The sequence below is a fragment of the Papio anubis genome, chromosome 5, assembly GCF_008728515.1.
Source record: "Papio anubis isolate 15944 chromosome 5, Panubis1.0, whole genome shotgun sequence".
Lineage (NCBI taxonomy): Eukaryota > Metazoa > Chordata > Mammalia > Primates > Cercopithecidae > Papio > Papio anubis.
Window position 1 is genome coordinate 81,748,580 of NC_044980.1, and position 14,182 is coordinate 81,762,761.

At 38.1% G+C, this 14,182-nt stretch overlaps 1 protein-coding gene across 31 annotated transcripts in view; it reads right to left on the reverse strand.

Moving 5' to 3' along the window:
- The window catches only part of MEF2C (myocyte enhancer factor 2C), a 183,889-nt gene that overhangs the window by 39,083 nt on the left and 130,624 nt on the right, over window positions 1–14,182 (reverse strand). For 20 of the 31 annotated variants that reach the window (XM_031666751.1, XM_031666747.1, XM_031666746.1 and 17 more), the window contains exon 4: window positions 2,164–2,307. In XM_031666751.1, the coding sequence (XP_031522611.1) occupies window positions 2,164–2,307 (144 nt within the window). Of the gene's footprint in view, window positions 1–1,966; window positions 2,105–2,163; window positions 2,308–14,182 lie in introns of all 31 variants that reach the window. The other 11 variants (XM_003899911.4, XM_031666748.1, XM_031666757.1 and 8 more) reach the window with 2 other exon arrangements.

A 14,182-nucleotide genomic window follows, 5' to 3' on the forward strand; every position in this document is an offset into this window, starting at 1 on the left:
AGTGATCAGCAGTACTGCATATATCTGTCTTTATTCCAACTGTGCAGGGGATTCTTACTGTCTGACACACCTAAGGTACTCTGCCTTAACATCCTACACTCACAAACCTTAATGCACAGCTGCTCCACACCAATGTATTATATAGCAAGAGAAACTCAGATAATAAGAACTAAAAATTGGCCCAAGTGGCGTGGCACAGTGGCTCACGTCTGTAATTCCAACACTTTGGGAGGCCCAGGCGGGTGGATCACCTAAGGTCAGTAATTCAAGACCAGCCTGAACAACACGGAGAAACCCCGTCTCTACTAAAAATACAAAATTAGCTGGGCGTGGTGGCACATGCTTGTAATCCTAGCTACTCGGGAGGCTGAGGCCGGCAGAGGTTGCGGTGAGCGGAGATTGCACCATTGCACTCCAGCCTGGGCAACAAGAGTGAAATTCCGTCTCAAAATAAATAAATAAAGAAATAAATAAATAGATTGGCCCAAAGGAGCTGCTTCTCTTTTCCTTCTGGGCAAAATAAAATCCCAATGGATATTTTATCATTTAATAATTCTGGACATAACAAGTATGCATAGCTGTATATAATACTAAATACTCCATTTCATAAGGTGCCCACTATGAATGTGTGCATATAATACTCAGTTTTATGAAACCTTTAAGAATTTACAGTACTTAGCTTTCCTTCATGATACAGTGTATTAAAAATTCTGTTTCAACAAAAGTTCTACTGCTGCTGACATTATTTCATTTAACAAAAGAAGCAGATAGGTATTTATGAGGACAGAAATTTTAATATGCACACACATTTTGTAAATAAGTTTTAAAGTGTTCGATTTAATTCAATACAGGTTTGAGTGTGCAGCTACTATGGTAAAATATCAATTTATCTTGTGAGTGAAGTTGTGAATTTGGCCTCGAGCTTTGTCCCCACATATCTGCACTTGTAATCACCAAAACATATTTTCACTTCAGTCTCTCTCAATTCTCAGGTTTAGGCTGTTTTGCTAACTTACAAAAAATGAACTTTTTTCGAAAGGAACTGATTACCTACTGAGGAGCTTGTATACAATTAGGGTTCAGACACTAACATTAGTTATTCAGAAAGCATGTGAGCCTTGAGTTTCACCCCTTTATGCCACAAAATTAACATTATTTGATTGATGACAGAATCTAACAAAAAGTATGCACTTTCCTCCTATATATGTGGACAACAAAATAATACATGCAGTTATTTCTCTTAAATATCTGGCAAGGCATATGATTGACTGTTAGAATTTTTTTCATTTGGTTAAAACAAAAATTAGCCAAATGTTAAAGCATGGAAAATGTTGGTGGCAAAGCGGATAATATTCTGATAAAGCTTTAAAATCACCCCAGCACACAAACATGTTGAAATCTTACCATTAGGTTTCATGCAGTCTGTTCCCTGCAGCGAGCATTAGCTTTAACCCTTCAGTGCTGTTGTTGAATTTTATGTATAGGGAGAGGGGCTGAAGTTTTATTCAGAAATCAGCTTTTATTTAGGTGACGACTGTCAGTTTACATGAAAGAATTGCTGACCCACTTGTGTATCAGCTCTCAGCAAACAATGTATAATCTTATGTATTTTATGGCAATTCTCAAACTTGCTTGGAAGGAGGTTCCAGTGTTTTACTAGTGTATTGTGATTTGCATGGACTGTGTGTTTAAAAGATTGTGTAAATTCAGGGTGTGTCTCATAAATCTTTCTCTTCCTGCTGTGAACTGTTCTACCTCAGAATGAACTTTTCGATGGCAACTCCGTTAGATTACATAATCTCAGCATCTTTTAGGGTTTGCTTTCTAAATGAGCTGCCCGTGGGATGAGATGGCTATTTATGTGTTTGACTTTCCGAAGAGTCTTAGAGAAAGCCATCACTGAGAGGGTTAACGTATGTTACTGCAGCAGTTATCAGCAGACCAGCCATCTACCTTTAGTACTTACAGGAATTTTATGACTCTTGATCATATTATCAAATTCTTCATTAATTTTTTTGTATTTTTCTTCAGTGCGTGGGGTGAGTGCATAAGAGGAGTCGGGATCGGGGCTTTCACAGCCTTTGTTTTCTTTCTTGTTCAATGCCTGCCAGGTTCAGAGAAATACCAAGAGTAAAAAAAATGAAGGGTGTTCCGAGTACTTACACACAATCTTTGCCTGCTGATCATTAGATCAATATCTTCGTTAATTTTCCTGTACTTGTCCTCAGACTCAGGGCTGTGACCTACTGAATCGTCCGCATCGGGGTCTGGGCTGTCACAGCCATTAAGGCCCTTCTTTCTCAACGTCTGAAATACATAATTCAGAAAGTTCAAACCTAGACAAAGGCTGTAAGAGACATTCAGGGGCATTAAAGAAGTTCAAGCTGTCCAGTATTTCAGGTTATTACATATGCTTTATTCTATTAGGGAAGAGAAACCACAGATGAAAACTGAGTCATTTCAATTGAGTGCTCATCAGCAGTTTAAAAAAATAAAAGTGAAAGATTCCTCTTGCAACTAAATTCAGTCAACGAACAGAGGGTATAAGGACTCAAGTTTCATGATGCAGAATTCATATGTGCTTCAAATATCTAGTGAGAGACAATTACAGCAGAATACAATTAAAGTGGCAAATTGCAACACTCTCTTCCCACAGAAAAATTAGAAATCAGGACGTTACTCAATGATTTCTGAACCTGTGATGATGACAAAAGCAGAAATGCTGGAAACAGATCCAAGTGTGAATTGAAACTAATGGTTTGCATTAGTCGTGTCCTGCGACCACAGCCTCCACTTCTGATGTACTTGACAGCTAAAGGGTATAAGAGAACATAGCTAATATCCCCACCAAGTATAGGTGAAGAATGCTCAGACACTGTGCCTATGTGGAGAACTACTTTTGTTTGTTAGGGTGTGAAAATCTTATCAAAATTTATAATACTGAGAAGGTCTCTTCCTAAACACAGGTGGAAAGAAAAGTGAAAACAGCTGAGCTGAGTAAGGAAGACGAAGGACACTGAAAACAGGTAACCAAATCAATAACTACCAAACTAGCCAGGGTTCCTCCTAGTTTTTCAGCTGAGTAGGAATCGCCCTGAGACTGACACACGAAAGTAAAACGTCAGTGCCTCATCTTGAACCTCCTGTCTCCTAGATGTGGGTCTGGTCTAGTCTCAGCTGTCACAGAAGAATAAATACTAATGTAACATTGTAACAGAAAAAGTATGAGTTAGCAGTCCTGAGTTTTACTTGTTTTTTTAAATTTGAGACAGAATCTTGCTCTGTCGCCCAGGCTGGAGTGCAGTGGAGCGATCTTGGCTCACTACAACCTCTGCCTTCTGGGTTCAAGTGATTCTCATGCCTCAGCCTCCCGAGTGGCTGGGTACATCACCATGCCCAGCTAATTTTTGTATATTTAGTAGGCACCGGGTTTCTCCATGCTGGCCAGGTTGGTCTCAAATTCCTTGCTTCATGTGATGCGCCTGCCTCAGCCTCCCAAAGTGCTGGCATTATAGGCTGAGACACCACACCCTGGCCTGCTTTTTTTTTTTTTTAACTAATGGTTGTCAATGTAATTGTATACAATTCGATTTACAGAGATAATGTTATGTTTTTAGAGATCATAAAACTTCTGATTAATCATACAGCTTGCCATGTTAATTATTAATAGACTAGCAACATTTCTGAATTTTCCTGGTACCACCAAGCTCCGTTATAAAGAGATGCATACCTAAGTGTTTCTCATGAATGGAAAGTTCAGCAGAGCTCATCTTTATTAAAGACAGAATTCACATACAAATAAAGCAAAAGCTGCGACATCAAGCTAAGGAATTCAAAGCTGAGATAACACCCCATCTTTAATTCATGCAATTGGGGAAAATAAATAAAACAACATGAGTTAAAAAGGGGGGTGTCAGTCTTAAAAATCTAAACTCCTTGGCTCTTACCAATGTGTAACAAATGTAACATTATTTAAAATTAGTTTCTGAGGCACTGAATATTTTCACTTAAAATCAAAAATCAAGAAAGCTATCATTTCTAATATATCTAGGATACACAGTGGCTCTGTAAATATTTATTAACGTTATAGTGGTATAATATAACAAATAAACATATGGTTACAGCTTATTATGTGGTAAAATGTTTGAATATTAAAATGAATATTTTGACACAGTATGATAAAATATACATTTACAATCTTGGGGAATTTATAATTGGTGGGGCCACCTGTCCCCTTATCGTTGATCTACAGGCATCATTTTTCATTCATAATAAGTACTTTTAGAGGCTTTCTACCACAATACTATAAAGAACATCACAATACATTGGAATAATAATTTTATTTACTAACTTAACTTCCTGTGCTTCATACTCTTTTCTTATTATCTCAACTACAAGAACATTCCTCTGGCTGATAACTGTTGTATTATGATGTGTTTCTGCTTTGATCTCTGCATATCTTTGAGCTTTTCAGAATACTTTCTGAGTGTTTTGCATTATATTCCATGTATTTTTCATTAGAATTCATTTGTATAGAGAAAAATAGGTAAGATCAAGAAAATATTATTTGATATTTTTCAAAAGTTATCTATCTATATTTCTATAAGACATGTTAAAAATATTCTTTCTTTCTCTCTCTCTCTCTTTTTTTTTTTTTTTTTAAAGAGACAGAGTCTCTCTCTGTTACCCAGGCTGGAATGCAGTGTGGCACGGTCATAGCTCACTGCAGTCTCCATGTCTTAGGCCTAGGCAATCCTTCCACTTCAGCCTCCTGGGCAGTTGGGACTACAGGTGTGTGCCACCACACCTGGTTAAAAATTATTTTTGTAGAATCAGGGTCTCATTATGTTGTCCAGGCTGCTCTTGAACTCCTGGACTTAAGTGATGCTCTTGCCTGAGCTTCCCAAAATGCTGGGATTACAGGCATGAGCCATGGCACCCTGCCAAGAATTTTCTTATATAAACCTTTAATTTAAAGCCTTCCATAATGTTAGTTTATAGTCTTATCTAGGCAGTATATTTTTCAGTGTGCACCCAAATCTTTCAACCAATAAATCTTATTGTAAAAATTATAGTTGTTTTGATATGCAGATTTCTGACAACAGAACGCAAGGGTTAGGAGAGGCCTATCAACTGTCATTACAATCCATCTGGCACATACATGTGTGCTAAATATTCTCACAAAGCTTTCAGGGGGTAGATATTGTGTTTGGTTTATAAAAATTCAAACATCAATTACACTTTGTTGAAAGATCTCCACAAATATTAACCCATTATCTCTCACAAGTCTTCCATGAAGAGATTAGATAAACCTATGCCAGGTCTCAAACGTGATGGCCCAAGGTCAGTCAACCAGTACTTGCCTCCTGCCTGGAGACAGTGTGGGGCCCGCCTTTCCCCTGCCCGTTTTCCCACCTGTGTGAAGTGATGGGTGCAGACTAGATCTCTCTCACTCATATGTAACTATAGTAGTACACTGGATATTGAAATAAATGAAGTAGAAATTGGCCGGGCATGGTGGCTCTCACCTGTAATCCCAGCACTTTGAGAGGCCGAGGCAGGCAGATCACAAGGTCAGCAGTTCGAGACCAGCCTGGCCAGCATGGTGAAACCTGTCTCTACCAAAAATAAAAAAAAAAAGTAGACAGGCATGGTAGCGTGTGCCTGTAATCGCAGCTACTTGGGAGGCTGACGCAGGAAAATCACTTGAACCCGGGAGGCAGAGCTTGCAGTGAGCTGAGATCACGCCACTGCACTTCAGCCTGGGCAACAGAGCGAGACTCCATCTCAAAAAAAAAAAAAAAAAAAAGTAGAAATTAAAAAAAATTAGGTTGAGGGAAAATTTCAAGTATGAAAATATAGCTAAAATATTGATTTTCTTAGATGTCAAATTTTAGTCAAGACTTGGAGTGTATATTGGTCAATAAAACATATCAGTTTATGAATGAAAAAAACCAATTAGGTCAGCAGCTCACTTTGTACCTGAAGAATTATATAAACTATTAAACAAACAAGGCAGGTGGCATGGAGTCACAAAGGAAATGGCAGTGATGAGAATGAAAAACGTGGCTCATTTTCTCCCAATACATTCTTCTTGTATCTGACTGCATTATCTTGCTATGAATATCACCCGAATCTAAGTAATGATTCAAGTTAAATTGTGTTATTTAAAAAAGAGCATTTTGAGATATACAAACACAAAACTGAAGAGCAAATTAATATTGAGTTCCAAATTCCCATAATCACATAACCAGAAAGAACATTGAAAAAATGTTCAAAAATATTATCCTCAGCTGAGTGCTTGTATAACACATTTCTGCCAAGAACAAATGATTATGGTGGAATTATAAAGCTCTGAAAATGGAAGTGATGGCACAAACTTGAATATCATAGTGTGAATGTGGAACTATAAGAGCAGTTTTATCTTTATTATATTAAAAATCTACAGCTGTTTAATGATAACAAAAGAATTTCTGTTAGATTCAGCCAAGTCTGTCTTCATCACAGTAATGAATAGTCGATACGAACGAAAGGGCTGACTAAATGGATAAATAAGCATTATTCCTTCGGGCCCTTTCCTAGCAAAATCAAAATCTCTGCTGTTGGACTTTGAAAGCTTCTCTGAACTTTTACAAGTATCACTGGTCAGGTAATGCAGGTACCTCAATTGTTATTCTTTTACAGGAGCTAGAAGTCCAAGATGTATATACTGTCTCTCAGCTGACTATGTTTTGAAAAGATTTATTCCTGTATGTCAAGATAAGGCAAGAGATCTCCTAAAACCACACAGCTTCTCTTCTTACGTATCTAAAGAAACTTTTTGCTCAGAGAACTCAAGTAAATCTTAAGTAAGCCTGTATACTGAAGTCAGTTTTCCACGTCAGAGTGACACTGTTGAGGTAGATCCATCAACTACAGAGGCTTCTGGGATATTTTCACAAGACAGCGATTGTCATACTGTGAGCTGAGAACAGCCGTTTCCTAGAGGAGTAATTTAGATTGACAGAAGGTGACATATTCCAAGCAATAAATGGGAGAAAGAGTCCAGACAGGTAATCCAAAAACCACGTGGAATCTTTCCTCCCAGACATGTGGACATATGGACCCTGCATTATTCCATTTGCTCATCGGAAAAACTTGAAATACGTACAAACTGATGATGATAGGTGACAGGTGCTTCAAAAATTCTAATGAAATAGAATTTCATTAGGGGAACAGATTCTTTTTCGTTACTGAAAGGAATATAAATGAAAAAGAATGCCACATGGAGCTCTCATTTCTTGTTTTAGGCATTATGTTATCAACTAGAAAATCCTTTTCCTATGCAGTGATTAAAACTGATTTTTCCCTTCTTAAATACTATTTTGTGATTTACAAAAGTTTTTTCCTTTCATTCTTTCAAAAATTATCTCTTGTTAGTATAAAGAAATAAGTAAATTATTGACCTTTTTCAATTATATGAAGTTGTATTTTTATATTAATGCTATTTATGTAAAATTCAGCTTTTATATTTCAGAGAACCAGCAACACAGACTAAAAGCTTTCAACCACTCAATTCCTTTTCATGTCTGCAACCTCAGTCCTCAAGAATGTATATTTTCATCATCATCCTTTTCCTGTGCCTGCCCATTCTACAGGCAGAGAAACCTGGAGAAACCCCCAAGTTACTCCTATTAACCTTTGTTAAAAATTCAAGTAATCACACTTTCTTGCATAGGTAGTGTGATCTTTACTTCAGAGGGTTAATGTGTCAAGAACACATGCAGGAATTATTACTATTGGTTGCATGAATGTCATGTTCACACAAAAGCCAAGAAAAAAAAGCATCAACTTAGAAAAGGTAGTTTCCTTTCCTCTGATCCTAAATCACTTTTTGCTTGTCGTTCACAGCTTTATGAAGATAAGTATCTACTCTTAACAAGCTGAATAATCTTTAGAAAGTAGTAAATTCATGTAGGAATAGGAAGTGCAGTTGAAATGAATACTGCCTATAAATGGAGTTTCTAAGAATATTTCCTAAAAGTGTTTCCATATTGGTGTGCTGGTACTCATGCTGCTGCTGCTTCCTGACCCTTTAGTATCTACGGAGAGGTGGTTTGAGGACTGAGCCCAGTGACTTACTTCATTTAACATTTATTTGGCAAATGATTATTGAAAACCTACTATGTGTCAGATACTGTTTTGTGCGCTTATGTGTTAGGAAAGCAGCCAATACAAATTTAAAACTAAAAAGCTCTGACCTGACTTATAATATTGTATGGTTTTTGCCTTAGGCTGGGGGAAGATTAGATGTCAAGAAATTTCTCCACAAACTGTAAGCATTGTCTATACTATCTCTCCCTGTAGTACCATAGTCCCTTTTCTTTGTTCTTATTCTAGAAATGAATTAATATATTAATACATTAATATATTAAACTTAGTATAATCAGCAGGTAAACTTTAATTAGGCAAGCAAATCATTTCCAATACAGAGTACAAAAAAATTAGATTTTACCAAAAATTATTCACTTGTAAAAATTTTCATAAAAAGATGGAAATATAAAACCATACAGTACTGTATTCCTCTAGGTTATTTATTAATGCTCATTGTGGCCAGATATCAACTTCTACTGGGGAAGGGATGGATAGAGTTGGAGATTGTCATTGTTTTTATTTTTATATGCTTCCTCAAAAGACAATCTTAATACTGGAGCTGAAATTTTTTTCACTGAATCATTTTCGTCTTCAAATAATGGAACTAAGACACACTAATTAAAGATCTGACAGCCTTTTCATGTATTGAACACAAGGAAATATCCACCAACTCTGTTCTAAGGGCCACAAATTATTTGACATAAACATTCAAATCGTGCTAATTATTGATACTCTAGTCTGGATGAGAACACCAAGCATCATCTGGCCCTTTCTCTTGCCCACAGCGGGTGAGGAATAATGGTGCATATGCTGCATGCCTTTCCTTCTGCATCCCTGCTCAAGCTGGGCTCTCCTTCAGGAATGAGCCCACCAGTATCTGTTCCTCCTTCAAAGAGCAGCTGATACATTGTCTCCTCTCTTTAGACTTTCTGATCACCAGGGCTGAATCAGTTTCTCCTTCATTTATGCACTCATTTTATTCTGCACATTTTCCCATTATAGTCTTAATCACATATTATTGACTATTTATGTCTTTTTCTCCCTCTGCTAGATTGAGAGGTCCTTAACAAAGCACTTTGCTTTATTCACTTTGGAGTTTCACCACAGAGCAGGCTGACCTACTGTAGGTGCTCAATAAATGCTAGCTAAATGAATGGAACACACATTTCCACTTCAGTGTTAATGTATGTGGAGGTTTCTTGGCTTGCCTGAGGCTGTCTGGCTGGCTGAAGGCAAAGGCCGTACTAGGATCCAGATCCCTTCGTACATATTTACTGCTACTATATGTCAGGTGCTGCCTGTGGTCCTCCGGATGCTAAGATGATTTTTCTGGACATTTGATAGAGATGATTTGTTTATATGTTTTTCTTCCTGCTACCATGAGCTACTAGAGGTTAGGAATAGTTTGTCATCTTGTATCACCAGAACTCAGCACAAGGCCTGGCAAGTGGTTGGAACGTACTAGATATTTGCAGCACTCACGACAAACTTAAATGAATAGACGAATAGAACAGAAAAGAATATTCAAATGTTAGAGAGATGAAAATTAGTCTTGATACAGTATTTTGCAACAGGAATTTCTTTTTTTTCCATTCATGTTACCATTTCACACTATGTTAAAGCTCGGTGTTTTTATTCCCTCTTAATAACTCACAATAACTCACAAATTTACTGTTTTTTGAAATGTACAGTTTTTAAGTTAGAAAGCAGTGCAATGTAGGCATAATTTGTACATGTATGAAACATTATAGCTCACAAATTTTACATTATTGAAGGCTTAAAATTTGGGGGTACTGATCTAAATGGAGACCCTCAGAAAAACTGAGCAGTCAATGAAATCTTTAATGCCGGAAAGTTGTAAGCATATAATCTCAGTAATCAAAAGGGTAGCTGAAAGAGGGCACAGAATTTTCAGCATGGAAAGAGAAAAAAGGGAGTGATATTTTAGGCAGAAGGTAAAGGTTAGAAAAGGAAAAACAAAACCTTTGTAGGAAAGAGCACAGGGAAATTTGTGAATGTGAGTCAGATACTATAAATCTGAATTAAGCATGCTTTCAAATTCTTGGGCAAAGTTCATCATTTTCCCCCATTCTTGGATGCTAGTCTACTGCTCCACTATTCTCCTGGGCTTTTCACATTGCTCTTATTCTGGGCCAACCTTTGCCTGAGGGAATTCATGGAAAATCAGGGTGATTCTGGGGCCAATCAGATGATTCAGGCTTCCTCAGGACAGATCAAGGATTTGGTGTTTATAAGGATTCTTCCGCCAAACCTCTCTTGGAACCTGGACAGAGCATGCATCATGAGTTGGCCTAGAATGGGACTGAGATGGGGAAGTCTGGCACACGTTAGCTGTAAAACAATCCCTGAGATCCTCAATCCAGCAGAGATGCGAAGCGAAATATTAAAGAGAGAACATTTAATATATAATGATTGAAATGCATGATAGTATATGCAGTCAATCCTATCTCTATATATCTATCTCTATATCTATCTCTATATCTATATCTATAGTTGTTGTTGTTAGGCGGAATCTTGCTCTGTCGCCCAGGCTGGAGTGCAGTGGTGCGATCTCAGCTCCCTGCAACCTCTGCCTCCTGGGTTCAAGTCATCTTCCCACCTCAGCCTCCCAAGTAGCTGGAATTACAGGTGTGTGCCATCACACATGGCTAATTTTTGTATTTTTTGGTAGAGATGGGGTCTCACAATGTTGTCCAGGCTGGTCTTGAACTCTTGACCTCATGTAATCCACCCACCTAAGCCTCCTAAAGTGCTGGGATTACAGGCATGGGCCACTGTGTCGAATCTATCCTAATAATCTTTATAATGCAAGTTAAGAAAAGAAAGGCTGGAATGCACAGAATCAAACTGTAGGTTGTTTGAAGAATGGGCAACGTTAGTGATTTCTTAAATAAGGAAGGAAAATACAAGACAAAACTATAAATTAAACAAAGGTTGAGAGAGGAAAGGAGTAAATTAATAAAGAACAGGGAGCAGGTTTTTTGAAAGCATACAATGTATAATAACTGTAACTTCACATAGTAACCATTTTAGACTATGGCATTTTACTTGCAAATGGATTACAGGGACAAAAAGGCTGTATCTTGAGGCACTGGTGCTTTGCAAATAACATGTTGGAGCATCTTTTATAAACCATTAATGACTTATTTTAACAAAATATGTAGACGTTATCCTGGGTCATCAAAGTAAGTCAAATCACTATTTTTATTTCCTAGTTGTAAATGCCTTTTTATTCAATTTGAGTCTATGCATGATTAGCCATTTGAAATGAGTAGCTTACAGCCTACATCTTTGCATTCACCAGTCACTTCTGAGCTATCTTTTGAGTCACCGCATTTCCTCATTTCTACAGGATTTCCCATGATCTCTTCTACTATATCACTTCTTTTCCCATTTATTTTCTGGATTCCAGCCTATCCTTTCATCCATTTCTCTCTCATCTTTCCCTTCCTAGCAAATGTCACAACGTACTTGTTCAAGCTGAAAAACCAGAAATCACCCTTGATTCCATAATTTCTTGACTCACTTATCATTATTCTTTCTATTTGGTCTCCTGTGCTTTGTCTGTTTGTTTTTGGACTCCCACGTTCCAGTCAATCTTCCTTCATACTTCTGGCAGGGACTAATTAAAATGCACATCTAATTGTATGGCTGTTCTCCTTACAAACCCTCCACCTTCCTCTAGGCTCATTTACTCTTGTCTCCAGCATACTGTGTGTATTAGCTCGTTCTCACATTGCTAATAAAGACATACCAAGACTGAGTAATTTATAAAGAAAAATAGGTTTAATGGCTCATAGTTTCACATGGCTGGGGAGGCCTCGTAATCATGGAAGAAGGCAGAGGAGAAGCAAAGGCATGTCCTACGTGGCAGCAGGCAAGAGAGCTTGTGCAGGGGAACCCCCATTCATAAAACCATCACATCTCATGAGACTTATTCACTATCATGAGAACAGCATGGGAACGATCCATCCCCAAGATTTAATTACTTCCCACTGGGTCCCTCCCATGACACGTGGGGACTATAACAATTCAAGGTGAGATTTGGGTGAGGATACAGCCAAACTATATTGCTGGGTTTTGGCCAAGGGGGAAATTTCATGTCATTTGCCAAGTCGGCTCGATCCTTTAGAAACACTGCTTTGATATACGTCATTCAAGCCTTGCTAGAATATCCTAATACACTCCTCTTCTCAGTTACACAAACCTTAATTGTCCTAGGACATCCTATTACCTAATGCCCTCACTTACTTGGTGAAGCTTTGTCCTAACGCTTGTAGAAGGCACTCAGGGACTTCCTTCTCTGTACCTGTACAGTCCTTGACCTCTTTGTTTTTATATGTGGTATATTGTAATTTATTGTTAAACATGTCTGCTTCACCACCAGGTAGCGAGTTCTGTGAAAAATGGGCATCTCTGGTCCCTAACACAGGGCTTGGTTAATATGTGTGGGCTCAACCAAGATTCTCAGTTACGGTTCACTGGATAAATGAATAAGCAAACAAACTTGACAACCATACTTTCTAACAGTGACAGACTAATTGAAATGAGTTAGGTGGTCTTGTAGAGTGACAGTACTATTTATTTGTTTTAATAAGATTATTACCTCAAAATGTAAGGAGTACAAGTTCTGGTAGGTTAAAGCAATCTCTGGAATGACTTCATGATTGCTGCAAAGGACATCCCTGTGGGAGTTGAGGGAATGGAGGAGGTGACACAGACTATTGTATCTGGGTCACAAAAGATGGGATTTCTCTGTGTTTAGACCTGCTCAGAGTCTGGGGCATGATGGGCTTCCAAGTCATCTGTGGCTGCTGCTGCTCTGTTACTGCCAGGAAGACACAAACATTTTGAGAACCAAACTTACTGCAATAGACACCTCAGTTTATTCTCTTCTCTATTTCTACGTCTTCCCTCCAAAACAAGGACATTACCCCTGATGTACTTTAAAGAATCTCTGTCAGTTGGGATCTCCAGTTTATTACCAGCTTATCAGAAAAGGAGAGTACACACAGAACTTTCCATAAGGGCATTGCAAAATAAAGACTTGAGGTTGGCAACTGATTGACTTGTGTCATGACTATTTTGATCATACCTGAGAACTTTAAGATATCAAAATCCTTATTTCAGACAGTCAGGAACTCCCAAGATAAAGACTGAACTGTTTCCTTTAATTCATGTCTCCCAACCTGGGTCTCTGCCAGGCTGAAGAGAGGTAAAGACATCTAATGGGCTTGACCCTGGCCCACTTTTCTCCTGGGCTGGCCCTTGTCCTGATGGGGAACATTCTCGCTGTTGTGGTTTTCATGTCTTAAGTCACAGGGCCAACATCACCAATAACACTGTTCGATTTGGTACAGCACCAAAAATACTGCAAGTTATTTCTATTCTTCAATTTCTTAAATGGCGGGTAGAGAGATTTTTCAAGGACCAATTCTGGATTGTGAACACAGATTTCATTTATGGCATCCTCAACTTCTTCCCACATAATACCTGACATTCAAATCTTTGTAAAATTGATTTCTCCCTCTTCCTAATAAACCAGCCTGCTCTTCAAGGAGTGGCTATAAATCATTCACTCTTGAAAATTTTCACTTTGGTTTCGGTTATTCTGTAGTGATCTGACAGCAATGAGTGGGGAGGGTCTCTTATATTCTATGTTCCCAGTTAATATGCCCTGTGAAGACTTACTTAGATGCTAATTGAGGGTTTTGCCTGAGCTTGTGACACGCCATCCCAGAGACTACCATTGACAACTGTTAACACTCACTGCTCAATACCCATATTGTTCTGATATTTTAGAGAAAGTGAAGTATCAGGAGTGCAGAGCATCACTGCGATTGTGGGAACACAATACGTAAGTCACAGCCGCCAGTGGCTGCCTGGGGAGAGAAGAGTCTCAATGTATTAGAACAAAGTTCTATAAGAGCAAAATCTTTGTCTTTTTCACCTCTGTATCCACAGCATCTTGAATGTTCCCAGCACATGGATGACACTCAATAAATATTGTTATTGTCGATAAAAGAAT